Genomic DNA, 16251 nt, shown 5'->3' with positions numbered 1-16251 from the left:
CAGTAGCAGTGAAACATTTTTGTCACCAGATGTCGCCCCAATGCTATTTGCAAGTATCCTTAGCTCCTTTTGAAACGTTTCTAATTGAATGCTAGTTGTGGCTGATTAGGAGTTGATCTAACCGAGCACTACCGAAAGTTACAAAGTGTGCCCTGTAAAACACTTGCATCGCGGAGGTTTCCAGACTTGCTCGTGCAAGTTGTCAGTATCGGTTCAGACAGTGTGACCCGGCATGACATTCCGGGCTTGCGTGGCGCTCGCTGCCTCCTTGACCCGAACGCACAACTGTCACAGGGTTGCTGATATGTATCAGTCATAAGCGGTGTTTATATGAAGAGATCAGTGGTGGCATTGTTCATCCGAGCATGTCTCACATTCTGTGGATACTCGGCTTCTTTGCATGTCAGCTGCAGAGTGCAGACAATGGGCCCTTTGTTTGTTGGCCAACAGCTCTTTTTTTCTTTGCACAACTTCAAAGGTTTCTGCAGAATGCAAAGGAAAGTTCATCTTTAATCCCCCACACAATCACACCAGTGTCACCTTAAAAACAACTTTGCTTGGGTTGCCACACTAAAAACAATTGACACAGTGCATTGCGATCCCAAGTCTGTCATTAAGGATCAAACGGAGGGTTTTGTACTCTAATCATAGACACATCTCAAAGCTGGGGTTTTATAAAGAAATCTTGTATTGTGTTCCCTCCATGCTCAAAAAGTCGCTCATGTTACAAGGGCACATGCTTGTTAAGTGAGAAAAATGGAGGAGGAGGAGAAATACTATTGGCATGGTTACAGTAAATAAAACCGTAATTGCTCTGTCTGGAAGTTGCGATCTTCTGAAAGTAGCTGTCAAAGGGTAATCAAGAGAGAGGGGGAAGACAAGTCGAAAGCTTCGTTGTTATTGTTTCAAACTGCTTCTTTTTTTTTTAAACTCACTTCCAATGACAGAGAAGCCCTAACAAAACAAACAAAGTCTGATGTGTCAGGTAAGTTGCTGAAAGCGATGGAATACCAGCGCATGTGCCAATGGTGATTCATTTGCACACATTATAAAAGCATGCCGGCGGGAACACATGCAAAAAAACAATGGAAAGTATCACTTGTTTTTCAGATAACAAAAAAAAAAATTCAACTGAACACAAGTATCAAAGTACGTTGTTGTGTTCATTAACATGACAATGGTGTTTATGGAGTTTATAAACACAAACATTCAAAAGCTAGTCTTAGGTCAAAAGTTTAAATTAACATCGGCAAATGTTTCACATACAAATGCTGTAATATGCATGCCACACCGTTTGTTGGTAATGTCACTGTACAGCAATGCCAAGTAATTGCACTCAACCCTAAATTGTCTACAGTATTCTAGTGTTACTGTTTCTGATTGGCATACTTCCAAATACATACTCCAGTAGGGGTGTCACTATTGAATGTTTTTAGAAGCAATTATCCCATTGAATAATCTGATGGAATTCTATTTTGCATTAGTGTATTACAAAACCACCCCCCCCCCCCCAAATTACTATATTAACATTTTTTGGGGGGGGGGGGTATTGTTTAGAAATAAAAAGCACCTTTGCAATTTCAATTAGTATTGGACATGGAAATGCGTGATGCTGCTTTGATGATGTTCCCTACGTCCTTGATAGGTTAGGACATATCCAAATTTCCTGCTTTCGTTCCCAGGATCCTCTCTCCTAGCTTTCTGACATTTTCCCGCGTGTTTATGATCCCTTCAAGGAAGGTGTCTGATGTAGCGGAGGGAAGAGAGGCACGCGAAAAGGATGCAGCCTGCATCCTGTGAGCCGGGCTACATGAAGCGAAGGCAATAATTAGGCGAGGCTGGATGAGTGAAGGCTGACATCAATGAGATGCCTACGCTCATCCGAGCAGCAGCAGCACACATATGAGGGTCCTCGCTCTGAGAGCTTCCATTGACACCATCAAGTAATATTCTCACGCACGGGAAGTGGGATAGGACTGTACACAGAGCTGCATTGTTAAGATAATAGTGGACGACACGCATCAGTCCATGGCTCGTCATCTGCGACAGTGGGCCAAGCTATTTAAATAAGTGGTTCTCAAACTGGGATCTTGTTTATTTCTTAGTGCTGAAATTGCAAAAGTCCTTAAGTATTTTTATTTATTTTTTTTTTTTATTTTTTTTAGCAGCCATGTTTTTAGTGATAGTGCACATCAGCTAGCAAAGTTGGATAAATATTTACAATTAACGATTTAGTCAAGTTTCTATTAAACGGAATATTTTGTTTTAAATATCTAAAAATAATAATTCTCATGGCATTTACAGGCGAACGTTTTGAGCATGAGGGGCAGTGGCATCCAAAGTCAGGGTCGAGGGTGCGGCGGCCCTGAGAAAGAAGCTCCACTATGACCTAACTGCTACCCTCGAAGGCAAGAGTGTCCAAACTTTTTTTTTTTTCTTCTCATTTTTAACACCTGTCAAAAGTGATAAGGGGAAACAGTGTTGAATTTTTCATAATTTTGTGGTAGCCCACATTCCTGATCTGATCTCCATTTTCAGAACCAAAGCAAGCGTACCCGGTAAGATAAGATGACCATTTTTGAAGGAATGTTTACTTGAGGATCTTAGTTAATCATTAATGTGATGGGTTCACAATTCAGACCAGAAAGTGGAGGGAAAGATTTTAATTCATGAGATATTATAAAGAAAATGTTATTTCAGTTGGAAAAAGTTTCTTTGCATATCTATAAAAGCTCTATAAGCCAAATTTATTATTATTATTATTAGTTGTCAGGTGCGTTGTACCGATGGGGACCTGCACACAATAGTGTTGCAGGCAGTGTCAAAAGTTATTTATTTATATGAATAGAAAATGGCTTCAAGTGGCCCCCAGGACGTAGTTCGCACAATCCATATATCCAAAAAGTTTGAGAATCCCTATCTTAATTACAGTTTTTGTTGACTGTGTACGTGTATATCAGAATGTATTGTAGACTATCACTAACTTACAGAAATCCAGTAGTAGTCGGAATAACACCACATTTTATTATGATAAACACTTTTATGCCATAAATATAAAACATAAAAAAAAAACTATTACAATGGTAACTGGGCATGCTTTCTTCTGCCATGTGACGATGATGTATTCTCACATGGCTGGGCAAGCTAGTTTTTTTTTGCCTTTTGTAATCAGAAATGTTAACTGAGGACCACCTGCAATCATGACCGCTCATTTGGAATATACTCAGCAGGAGTGTGCTGTGTACGAAATACACATTAATGAGTTCATGCAGAGGAAAAAAAAAAAGATGGCCTTTACATAGTCATAACATGAGGACGCGTGTGTTCTGCAGCCAGACTATTTTAACACCCGCCAACAGAAACAAACCATAAAAGTGTGGAGCAGCTTTTGAAGTGAAGAACGTTCAAAGTACAGCGAGTTCTTCCAGGTTCTCCTCTACAAACAGCAGTTTATCTTTAGCACATGTGCTGCACGCTCCTTAAACTCTAAAATTGTTTTAATACACCAAAATCAAAAAAAAAAATGATTTGGCCAGTTTTGTTGTGTAAGTTCTACAGCTTAATCAGCCATTTAATGTGGTGCATAACAGTGAGAAAAGACATTAACAAATAAGCAAGGAATATAAAAAGTCTACACAACCCTGTTCAAATGCTGTCTTTTGACATATTAAAAAAACGAGACCTAGATCAAATCTTTTCCAAATTCTTTCCACCATTAATGTGACCTAAAACTTGTACAAGACTACCGAGAGAAGAAGAAAAAATTAAGACTGGTACAGTAAAGACAAATGAGAGAATGTGTTTGTAAAAGTATGCAATCACAATGTGCACTTTCTCACTTATAATAAAGAGTGCACACTTGTACAACCACACTTTCTCTCTTTAATGTTGTTTTCAATTGAGTTGTACATTATAGGTCACATTAATAGTGAGAAAAGCTTTCAAATGATGTAATAATATTGTTGCATTTTTTAAAATCACCATTTGATGACTTTTTATATTCCCTGCTAACAACCTTTTGCATACGTGAGGAGTTAAATCGTTGCTGGATGGTCAAGCTAAAATATACCGGAAGTTCAGTATGTGCCTTTCAAAATAATATGTTTTATACCCCAGTTAGTTAACGCGAACGGTGTTACTTTTTATTATTTTTTTTTTATTTTAGATAAATTATTTGAACATCTAATATGTAATAAGGCAATTTAACTATCTCTGAAGAACGAAAGGGTTATTGTTCTTATCCTCAGCATTGGATATATAGTTTATTACTGTATATGTTACGCCGATAAATTGTCATACATAATTATAGCTCTAACTACGATTTATTATTGTGCCCATTGCTCAACAAAGTTTCCAATTGGAGTGGCTCACCTCCGTTGAAAGCGTTTGCTTTTAAAGACTTAACCGGATGCACTTAGCTGATGTGACGTCGAACTTGACATGCATCATGCGTGTCTGCTGCTGGGTTTGTTCCACTTCCCAGCCTCTCCACTTCCAGTCGGACTCAAGTGAAATGATAGGAGGGGACGTCCTGCTATAAGGTCTCCCAACATCACTTTTGTCGACTTCGCTGTGTTATTTTAGTGGACGTTCGGTACTCCCTCCATGAACGAGACATTTAATTGTCGGACTTTGGATAAAGTTGGAGTTCGGCCGCAGCACAATGTGACCACGCTGCATCTGAGCTGAGGCACTTCGGATTTACTCGGTACCGTTTTATTGATCCAGAGACGCGGGATTCAAGAATGGGAAAACTACAATCCAAACACGGTAAGAGAGTTTAAAAAAAATATATATTTTTTTTATGGTGCACCATTTAAACACGAGGCATTTAAAACATGAACTAAATACAATTTATGTTTCTCATGATTTAAAGCCTGCAAGCGCAGAGAGAACCCAGAAGGTTAGTTTAATGAACAAGTGCATGAATAATATTCAGCAGTGATGATCTTTTTCATGCTGATTGTGTCTTTATTTTTTTTTTATGTGTAAGGGGACAGTTTTGTTGTGAACGCTTTCCTCCGGAGGGGGATGGACGAATCCGAGCGCTATGGAGGGATGGACCACAAGATGAAGAATATGCAGGTATAGTGGATACTTAACTTGTATCTAATATGGTGGTTATTGTTAGCTTAAAAAAAAAAAGTCTGACTCTTAATGGTTGCATACTGTAAAGTATTTGAATTTCTATCCACCACCACTAATGACAAGTATTAATCCCATACAAAAGCTCTTCCTTTGTGTGCAGTTAATTCACAAAGTGGAGTAAATACACTGTTTATGGAAACATGTACAGTACATACTATTTATAAATATTTAACATGCTCTCTATCTATCTATCTATCTATCTATCTATCTATCTATCTATCTATCTATCTATCTATCTATCTATCTATCTATCTATCTATCTATCTATCTCACATTTTCTTTCTGCTGGAATGAAAACCATTTTGGGTCTAAAACAGAGTTTGTGAACCCCTGCTTTAAAAAATGTCGGTTGCATGCGTGAGCTTGTGTGCGCGTGTGTGTGTGGGTGCGTTTGTTGATGGGATGAGTGTGTCGGGCACTTCAAAGTTGTCTGCTCCAGGTTGTGACACCCTCTCACCCCCCCCCCCCCTCACACACACACACACCCTGTAAGAGGAGATGAGCACTTCTTGACTTTTAAGGAGGAGGCAAAGTGTATTGACGAGCATGCGTGAAGACCAGCGCAAAGTGTCTTGTTGGTCTTTCTGACACGTCTGGCTCCCGACACAACACTGCTGCGATTATAGCCCCGCTCCCCACCACCATCACTGGACAGTATAAGAAAGCCACACATACTGTACACAGTGGATGGAAAGGTTGCATTTTCTTCCAAGTGAGGTGTGTAAAGTTTGCTCTTGTGGCTGCTGGGGTCATGGATTTAACCTGTGTCAACCCCTCCTTCAATGCCTCCTATTTTATAGAGTAGCTCCCAATCAGCAGCACATGATATCACTTCAACTCCCTTTGAGGGGGCCACAAATTATGTGCAGTTTTACACGTGGGTGTAGGGGCAAAAGTACAGTATGGTCGTGTGGGTGGTTGTAATAGTGCTAGAGTTAAAGATTAAATCAGGTTATTATCCGCCCACTGGTGGCAAATTAAAGGGGCGCTGGAGTTCACACTCGCCCTGGAGGGGAAACCACCAAAGGCACAAGGCTTTTATTAGTAGGTGCTTCCCACCCGCACGTCTATAACGCTGTCGGCAACTGATTTATTTGCTATCATTAGTGAGCTGCATTATAAAAGGAGCTAAATAACGATACATATTTCACAAAAACTTAAATAGGAACAAATGAGACGACATTGCTGAATATGCCATCATTCATATATATATATATATATATATATATATATATATATATATATATATTAGTGTGTACCACATGTACAATAGTGTCGGTGGTAAAGTAAGAGTAATCCTTTTTCCATGCGTTTCCATTCCTTCCTAGGAACCACATCTGCATATTCAGCCCCTTTTCCATCTTTATGCATGTCAGCTGTCGCCAGAATCTGGCAAAAAGGAGAGTTTTTTTTTTGTGTGTGTGTGTGTGAAAATATATCAAAAAGTCTCTCACATGATTGCATTGTCTATGAAATACAGACTGAAAATGAATTTATATATGGTACAGCAGAGGAAAAATGGGTCTGCCCGCTCATGCGGCACATGAATGTTTGAAATGAGGCTACAGTTGGAGTTAATTGATGTAAAGACGTCCTTGGGGGTGTTTTAGTGTCCCGGCGCAGCTCATTGAAAATGTATCTACCGTAGGATCAGATGGTGTCATGTTTTGGAATGGAATGATTAGATTAGACGTCTGTGACTTTAGTTGCAGTTCAAGGCAAGCATAAGCAGCAGTAATATTTTTGAGGTTTTTGTCAAATTTTTCTTGTTGTTTTTTGTAGTCCCTTAAAATAACATTGCTAGTTTAGTGGAAAAGTTCCAAATGTAATCATTGCTTTAACAATTTACCAATTATTTTAAAATGTCTGCCACTGATGGTGCAGCGGTATGTTTGCCTAACTTTGGTGCAGGTAGCGTGGGTTCAATTTTCAATCATTAAATTGTGAATGTGAGAATGGATTGTTGTCGGTCTGTATTTGTGAAAAATAAAACAAATTAGTTTTTTTTGTCAAACAACAAAATGTGCTTGTGAGGTGCAGTTATTATTGTTGTCCACTAAGGGGTCGCCATCCCCTCCTTCCAAACTATATTATCTGTGACTTTGAGTGTGTATGGCTTTAAACGGTGTGGCCTGACCTAAAGAGTGATGTGGGAGTCAGCCAAGGAGAGTCTATATTTGGTTGTTTTGAGCTCCAGTTAGCGTCTAGCTGTTAGCTGGCTAACCGTTAGCCAAACTGCATACTGTTGAGAGGCCATAGCAGCTTGTTTGGATACTCTTATTTTCTTCTTTATTTTGTTTCTGTTTGTTCAAAAAAGTGAATGGAGGTGGAGGTTAGACTGGACAAAAGTATCGGGACATGGCAAACTGCTTTGAATGTGAGTTTGCTTTCTTCATATAAATTCTGCCATATGTACTTCGTCACTCTTAACATCTGTTGTGTTCAGCTCCTTTTGTTTTTTGGAAAATTCACAGCAAAAGGCCAAATAAAATTCTTGTGAAGCATATTTGGAATTAAATGATTTCTGTGAAAAAAAAAGGGCTCATCTGGTGTTTTTATGGACGGGACACGTGCGGGTCTTAAATTGTCCATCTTGAAGATAGATTTTTATGTGATGATCATGAGTCAGCATCACAGGTGCAAGTAAATATGGTGAAGAAAAGTGCAGTTTGCAATTTTGATGAAAGAATTGAAGAACAGGACTGCCTCATCTTTAGTGTGTAGACTGTCTCAACATCTGGCCCACACTTGGTGGTTTTGTCTTAGCAGTGGCCTGCTTAATGAGCTGCAGTGACAGATAGCATTACTTGTGACTTCATAGAGGGGAGCAGATTGGCCAAACATGTTGTTTAGCTACGCCCCCTCCTCATTGTCAAACGGGGGAGTAAGATTCCTGAGCTGTCTGGCTGTGACTTCAAAGTGCAGTTCTGAGAGTTATAAAAGGGCTCTGATATCAGTGGAACCTCCAAACCCTCACCCCTCAATCCCCCTGCCCCTTCTTGGCGAGGAGGTCTGGCGGGGGGGCAGGGGATGATGTACTGCCGGGAAAAGAAACGCAAACATGGCCTGTGCCCAACGTGAGTCTGTGTAAACCTAGAAAAGCTTCTTGATAAAGCTTTAATTTGGACCCGGCAATCTGCGGAGGCTTTGCTTTAGGAAGAAATAACAGCAGATCAAACTTGTTTCAATATTGATTTTTCGGCAAAGCATGACTCCAGTCGGCGGCTGGCTGCTTGCCTTTCGGCGTGTAATCCCACTTCCAGTGCAGAAGTGGACAGCAGCATGGTCATGCCTGAAACACCTTCACTTCAAGTGAGACCAACGCATGTCTTTTAGCTCCCCCAAATCAGCAAGCCTGCACTTACTGAATGCTTAAAAGTTCCAAAACCCAGTCCGGAGGAGTGTGCTCATGAGTTCACGAGAGCCCTGTGAGGGTTCACTGTGTGTTTCACCTCTGGAAACATCGCGCACAAGCAAAGTGCTTCAAACAGGCTGGCTGGGATGCCCTAATAATGACAGGCTAATTTGGCCTTTCAGCACCGCCTTTTGTCTCAAGTCTTGCCACAGACTTGCTTGTGGGGAGCCACCGTGTCAACACTTTACATTCCATGACAAAAGAAAACTCCGGTATTCCACTTTAAGAAGATTAATATGAATACACTAGGAGTAAAAAGGGCTCAGTTGAGATCATGTTTCAAACACACTGTGACATACTGTAAAAGTTAGTGGCAAAAATAAGATATACAGTGGCAATAAGGAATAAGTGTTTTTTTTAAGACACTATACTATTCTGTACAGTGGAAACCTATTCTAAAAAGCTGCTGTTTATATTACTTAGCAACGTTTTTCCATAGGAAACATTTCTTTCAATTTATAGGCAGTGATTTAGGTAAGATTTTATTAACTTTCTGATCACTAACTTGTCATAAAAGTGTAAATAAATACATAAATAAGTGCTGTCAATAATAAAGCGTAAAAACAATAGGCCATAACTTAATGATGGTCGTGCCACAGAAGCACCTCCGATTTTTCTTATTAACATTGACTATGTTTACATGTCGTCAATATTCGGTTTACGGTCAAAATTCTGATTTCTGAATGATTTGGAATTATTGTTTTCATGTGTGAGTAGACAGTTAACGTGCGACATGGTAATGTGATCAACATCCGCCGTCTATGCACGGACAGTGTAAGGACTCAAATAGACATCATTCTCCGCTTCTTATTTTGTACCATTGATTAGGAAAAACATGATTTTCATGTCACTCACCACACTAATTAAAAAGTGTATTGCTGCGCTGCATCGAACTTTTCATTCCAATTTGGTTTATCTCTGCTTCTGTCTGCCGTGCATACAAGTACGATACACATTTATATTACGAAGAATTCAAGTTAGAAAAGGGCTAACTCGAGTCTTTTTCGGGTATTTAAAAACTCGAGCATATTCGGGTTTTGGCGCGTGTTTACATGACCTTTCAAAACCCAAATATTAGCAATAGTCAGGTTTGGAAAGACCAAAAAGAAAAAGGTTATTGATTGCATGTAAACACAGACTACAGTCAGCCTTCCGAAAGCGGACGTAAAAAGGAGCGAGGGTCTTGGAGCGATCCTATTGGTCTGCTTTTTAGAATGTCAATTGGCTCGCTAGTTCGTGCGCGGCTTCCGGGATGCCGAGATGCAGAAACGCAAATCACGTAGGGAAAGTTTGTTTTTTACAATGTTAGTTGTATTTGATTGATAGTTGACAGTGTGGCAGGGTGTGTGATTTTAACACATTTAGTCATTCTATTTACCTGGAGTTTTTATTTTAATAATTCAAATCTGGCTACAAAAAGCCACAAGAAAACCAAAGCTGCCAAATGATTTTGAAGCTATTGTAAGAAAGCACAATTAGAACACATTGTTGCTTCAATTGAGATCATTAAAAGTTTCCCATCAATCTACCCTTGTTGCCTTTGAAAGTGTCAACACCTAACCTGAGGTTGTAATTGTCATGTTTTGGGTTTAGGGTTGTTTTTTTTCTGGGTTTTTTTTCATCGTGGTTTGTTTTGTTGTGATTTCTTTATATCCCTTTGTCTCGTTAAGTGTGATCTTGTCCACCTGTGCTTGTGTAGTCTCCCTCTTGTGTGAGCCAATCAGTGTCCCCAGCCATGTGTGTCTTGTCTAGGTGTCCCTTGTTGTGTAATTAGTTGGTGTGTATTTAGGCCCCGCCCACACAAAAGTCAGTTTCAATGTATCCTCACAAGTTTCTTACCGTTCAGGCCGTTCGTCCACACGATGGCGCGGTTTCGGAGCTTGAAACCGATCACTTTTGAAACCGGGCTCCAGAGTGGAAAGATTTCAAAACGCGCCCCCCGTACGCTTCCGTCTGGACGCCGTATGCTGGATATTCCTCCAGTGATGACGTAATGCTCGCAGCTCGATGACAACGCATTGTCACAGATTGACGACGTATGCACCAATTCTTGCGTCGTTTTGCGCAGCCTCCTTAGCTTGCTTATGCTTTTGCAGCAAAATATTTTGCTTCTTTATTCCCATGTTCAACAAGCGGTGTTGTACTTGAATCACCCGCCGTTGTCACTTCTCCTGTGTTCCTCTTTTTTCATGTTGTTTTGATACATGCAAAGCCATGTTTGTTCTGTAGATTGCAATAGTTAGGAAAAAAGTGTTAGTTTTTTTAAACTTTTTTTTTTGATGACATGTCAAATCTGTAAAATTACCGAATGAACAATACTGAGCTCTCCAGAGAGAAAAAAAAAGTGTTCGTCTTCTTCGCTGATTCTTCTTCTACACTTTCCGTTAACACCCTGTGGCTGCGCTACAGCGCCACTCCAGTCTTGGCATATACATTACAGCCGTTAAATGTCCTCAGCGTCTTCTTTCGGACACACGCGAGTCTTGAAATGCTTCTGTGTGTACGAGATTTGTTTGAGGAACAAAGCCGGCTTTGCTTCCGTCTGGACGGGGCCTTAGTCCCCTGTTTTTGGTTCAGTTCTTGTTGGTCCATTGTCATTATGTTGTCTGTCGATGTCAAGCCGTGTAGTTAGTTACCCAAAGTCTTCCCATGTTGGATTTTTTTAACCTTTTTGTTTCTACCTGCCAGTTCTCTGTTTGCCTTCCTATTTTTGTTAATTAAAGTTCAATGCATTATTTGGAACTCCACCGCCGCCTCCTCTTCTCTGCTTCCCTGCACCTTGGTCCTCAATCTCGCCTCAAACCTTGACAGTAATCAAGTACATCAATAGAGAGCTGTTGCTCCTGCCCATCTGGATTTCAGTAATATTCTCACCCGCAACGCACCATGACTTTGTACTCTGCCTTGCTCCTGATTTGGAACGACTAAACACAAAAAAAAAAAAAGCACCACCTGAGATGCGAACATGGCAGAGAGGAGACATAAAGGTGCGCTGGTATATGTAGCTCTTTTTAAACAGTCTTGAAGGCATTTGGAGGGTCTGTTTTTTTTCCACCCCTTCTCCCCCCCCCACTCGAAAATGGCTTCACAAGAAGGCGAACTGTGAGCCTTCATCTCTGAATGAAAAGCATGTGGCTGGCATCCAGAACAGCGGGGTCTTTCAGCACGGCCCCGGCAGACATCTGTTCCTGGTTTGTACTGAAAAATCCTGGAGCGGGGAGAGGGGCTGTGGTGGGAAGGGGGTGGAAGGTTGCCGTGGAAGAGGAAAAGAGGAGAAGTAGGGATTTAAGGGTGTTTTTTTTTCTTTCTTTGGGGAGATATTTGAGGGGTTTTAAGGTATCGGGGGAGAAAGGGGGGCAACATCTGCCGCACTTTTGGGAGGAAGATGCTCTCTTTACCACCGGTTCAGTTTAGTTCATCTCAGATCTATTAGTAAGTTTTCCCATTGTCATAGATTCTCAATGGTACTAAAATAAACAACATTTCGGCACATTTCAGTTGTGGTAGCGACCACAGAGAGGGAGGAGCTTGACACACTTGCAGCCCGTTGATTGGTGGACAAAAAGGATCCTCCATTATTTATGTTGTTTTAGTTTCTTCGATGATCGATTAGCAAGATAAACTTGAATTAGCAACATGGCAAGATTTCCCCCAAATTAATAGTCTCTCCAGTTGGAATGGCCACTTCAACCCGAGTTTCACTAAAAGCTTTGAAAATCGAATTGAAAATTCCAGTTGCGGAGGTCCACTGTAGTTTGTAAAATTTGTGGATCCATTAGAAGGAGGAAAAACTCTTTAAGTGACACTAACTTGGCAAAGTTGAATTCATCTGTTGGTTACACTAAATTGATTATTGTAATCCTACCAAATCCAGCTCAAATGAGTGTTTAGCGAGCTGGACTTAACTGAACCTCTTGGGACAAACGCGTCTTTTCATCTCACCTTCCCTCCCTTCATCTATTAGTCAACCAAAATGCGCGTCAGTCCACACTCGTACGTCTGTTTATCTTTTCCCATGTTGATTGCCATTTGCCGAATACTAACCTCGCCGTCAGTGTAAACATCATCACCAGGGCGGCTTCCACACTCATCACCAGCGCGAGATGCTTATTTAGCCGCTCTTTCATGTCGCTGGCGTTCGCATGAGCGTCACCGCGACGCCTCTGAGTCAGAGGGCGAGTCTCACCCACTCGGTGTGTTTGATGGAAAAGAGGCACTGCTGGAGCATTGCATGTCCATGAGGGTATTTTGGAGTACTTTCAACACAGCTCCATTGTAACACTCTGGAGGACAGAAACAATCGTGCGCTGACACTTAGAATAGCGGTAGAGCGATGACCTCCGCCAAGGCCGAGCAATCCGAAACATGTTCGGCCGACTTGCTTGGTTGCAAAATTACAAGGTCATGCAGTTTAATTCCTTAGACTCTGATGGTTAAAAGTGTTTTTTTTTTTTTTTCATCCGGATCTTGAAACTTTCTTGCTCCGCACACCCTGTCACTACAATGTGCAAACTTAGCAATAGTTGGTTTTCCATCCAGCCATTTTTATTCAAATTTTCAAGAAATGGGAAAATAAAACTGAATGTAAAAAAAAAAATGTAAAAAAAATGTAGAAATTTGAAAAAGGGGCCAATTTCGCAAAAAAAAAGCACTTAGAGGGGGTGGATTTTGATCGTATCAAAAAAAGGAAAATGCGAATTTTGGCTATGGAAACAGTTTCCGGATTATTACGGCACACGTACGTTTGTAATCCCAAAGCAATGTTGGACGATAAAGTAAGGTATGTTTGGCGGGACGACAAAACATAAATCTCTTTGGAATTAATTAAAGAAGCGAATATTAATACTATTTTAACTGGAAAACAGCTAAGAAACGCTACGTTTTATCAAGAATTACAAAAGAAAACTCATACGACGTCATCGCACGGCGCAGTCGCTTCCTGTTTTTCTTCTTCTTTTAAATGACTGGTGGATCACATCTCTATGGTGTATACCGCCCCCTACAGCGGCGGAGTCCCCTCTCAATATTCGCAAAAGAAGGACAGATGGAAACGGGAATAAGTCGCATGTCCGTTTTGCACATTTTCAGTAAATTCGCTTTGAAAATTCAAAACAATTGGATGGAAACCGGACTGCTATCATGCTTACTAAATGACGACAATTTCGCTGAGTATGACCGTCCCTGTACGTTGATGAATTATAAAATTGAATCGTTATTCCACTATTGCAACGTTAGCACTGTCAAAGTACCATGTTTTGATTAGTGCTGGCTACAATGCACAGTATTTTTTTTAAAAAAAAAAGGATCCCCTCAAATATAACATGTTATCTTTTGATTGATTGATAATCCAATGAGTGTTGGTAAAGAAAACAAATCCAAACTAAACTACTTGTCAATAAAAAGAGCTTTCAAAGCATTCCTCGCCATACAGTATATGTCTGCATCGCATGTTGATGTCCATCTACCGTGTACAAATGCAAAAAAAAACGATGTGCCTCGTAACGAGCATGAAAGGATCTCATCAGCGTCGAGTTCTCAGACAGCTCAAAGGGAATATTTTTAGACAAGAGACAAACTTTCATTATTATCAGAGCTGTTATCTTCGTGGAACCAAGTTGTGTCGCCTTCTCGCTGTGCCGTCAGCGGCGCTTTGAAGCCACTCGAGTCTTGTCGCTCCTTTTCATGATGTTTACGCCGTTTGCTGCGCCGGACTTCAGAGAGCATTCGTGTGTAGTTTCGCAGTGCAATATTGCAAGACGTCAGCATTTGATCATAAACTATATGAAGTTGGGATACCTAAAGGAGCTGTAAATCGAAGAAATGATGAAGTATTGTTGCCAAATGTTTCACACCCTTTATTTAGTTAAGGCACATAGTATAAGCTTACATTTATAAAAAAAATATATATATATATATATATTTATTTATAGGTTGAAATTTGGTCAGACACAGACGACAGCTCATTATGAAATAATCATTTTTCGTACACTTGAATGTAAACATTGTCTTATTGTGCGGTCAGGGATATTCTTCTCCTTGAAACTTTGTGGCATCCTGGTGTATTCTCCACTTCTTTGGCCATTCGTCACGGAAACGAGTCACTTTGACAAGCTTAGCAAAGCCTGCGTGCGGTTATGTGGGTGTCTGGCTCTATTTGCTTGGTGAAATGTACGTCATTGGTGATTACGTTGGGAGAACAGCGGCGGAGCAGAAAGCCTCGCAAACCAACATGTGCCTTTAAGAGGCGGGGCTTGATGAGGTAGCAAATGACGTCGGTGAGTCTACTTCTGAGTGTTGCGTGGGCTGTGGCTGACGTGGGTGTTTTATATGCTTCATTGGCTCTCCTTTCCCACATGCAAGGGCATTAAGGAAGTATAGAAAAACCCGGCTTACAAGTTTTTTCGAGATACGAGTCGTCGATTGGCCAATTTGTTGCTTGGTACTTGAGTGTAAACTTGAGACATGAGCGCTCAATAGAGGCAGCGATAATGGCATTTCCATTTATTTGAATGGGGAGAGATGATTTGAGATATGACCGCTTTGAGTTATGAGCATGTTCACGGAACAAGTTAAAGTTGTGTTTTAAGACACCACTCTCTACTGAACTAATGATAAAGTGTCTTCATTTACTCACAAATCCAATGTAGTTCTGTAACTTCTGCCATGTAGTGGAAGAGTTAATTGTTCTGCCTCTCAGAATAGGTTGCTGGCAAAGATAAATGAACAAAACACTATTTGTGATAAATAATGATCATTTTAAGACCAATTAAGGGAAATTTCCCGCTAAAAACTTGATGATCTGTCTCGGCGCGCTAATCACTAAATCACTGCTGAAGACGACCACGATTTATCCCATCGGGAATCCTGGATTTGGTCATGCTCTTGTGGTTGGAAACACAATTTTAATCTGGAAGGTTGTTTGAGAGGTCAGAAATCTCTTTTGTAGTGTTTGATGGGGTTGAGGTCAGGGTTCTCGTGTGCTTCCACACCAAACTCATCCAAGCATGCTTTTTACAATCCATATGGTGTCTTTAAATGTATCCCATGTGGCTGTTTAGACTGGCCGTCAAAATCAGCAGGTAGCCCTCAATTTCCCAGCATGCTTTGTGTGGACGGGACGCTTGGGTTAACGCCGGTCTGTCTTTCTGCTCTCGCCTGCTGCCAGGGGAAAGAAAATACCTGAAGCTGGAGCCCGGTGCTTAATGCTGACATTTTTGGCAAAAGCGTCTGGATCCAAGTCTGTGTTTGATCTTGTTGCGTCTCCCGGCCAAGTAAAACACCGGGAGACTCAAAGGTTATTACATTTTAGTGTGTAAGGTATGTTTCCACATAAACCCCTGTCCCCCCCCACCCCACCCCCTCCTTAGAAAGTTGCTGCTCTTTTTTTGGACTTCATTTCGCAATCCTTGGATCAGCCAGGGGAATATTCTTTTTTTTTTTTCCACTTATGGGTGGTGGGGATGTTATTATGGGCATTTCTAATTGCGCACACACCATCTTCAGTGATGTCTGTGCATGCGATGAGCTCACTGACAACTAAAGCCGCTTGAACACTCCCGCATGTTGTCTCTTTAAATATTTGTAAATGGAGGCTTTTTATTTATTTTTAGAAGGACTGGGGACCCCTCTATTGGCTAAAATGTTTTTTTTTCTATGAATGAGTGTGGTGGAAACTTGAGATTGTCTCC

At 40.8% G+C, this 16251-nt stretch overlaps 1 protein-coding gene across 2 annotated transcripts in view; it reads left to right on the top strand.

Moving 5' to 3' along the window:
• Positions 1 to 1652: 1652 nt before the first annotated feature.
• nkd2b (NKD inhibitor of WNT signaling pathway 2b) overlaps positions 1653 to 16251 on the top strand; it is a 38464-nt gene continuing 23865 nt past the window's right edge. The window contains exons 1-4 of one of the 2 annotated variants that reach the window (XM_077577004.1): positions 1653 to 1943; positions 2305 to 4770; positions 4877 to 4903; positions 4994 to 5085. In XM_077577004.1, the coding sequence (XP_077433130.1) occupies positions 4746 to 4770; positions 4877 to 4903; positions 4994 to 5085 (144 nt within the window). In that variant the 5' untranslated portion in view covers positions 1653 to 1943; positions 2305 to 4745. Of the gene's footprint in view, positions 1944 to 2194; positions 4771 to 4876; positions 4904 to 4993; positions 5086 to 16251 lie in introns of those variants that run through there. The other variant, XM_077577005.1, reaches the window with a different exon arrangement.

Source organism: Vanacampus margaritifer, chromosome 9, assembly GCF_051991255.1.
Source record: "Vanacampus margaritifer isolate UIUO_Vmar chromosome 9, RoL_Vmar_1.0, whole genome shotgun sequence".
In the NCBI taxonomy this organism is placed as follows: Eukaryota; Metazoa; Chordata; class Actinopteri; order Syngnathiformes; family Syngnathidae; genus Vanacampus; species Vanacampus margaritifer.
Note: the sequence above shows the minus strand (reverse complement) of the source record. Positions and strands in the feature narration are given on the sequence as shown.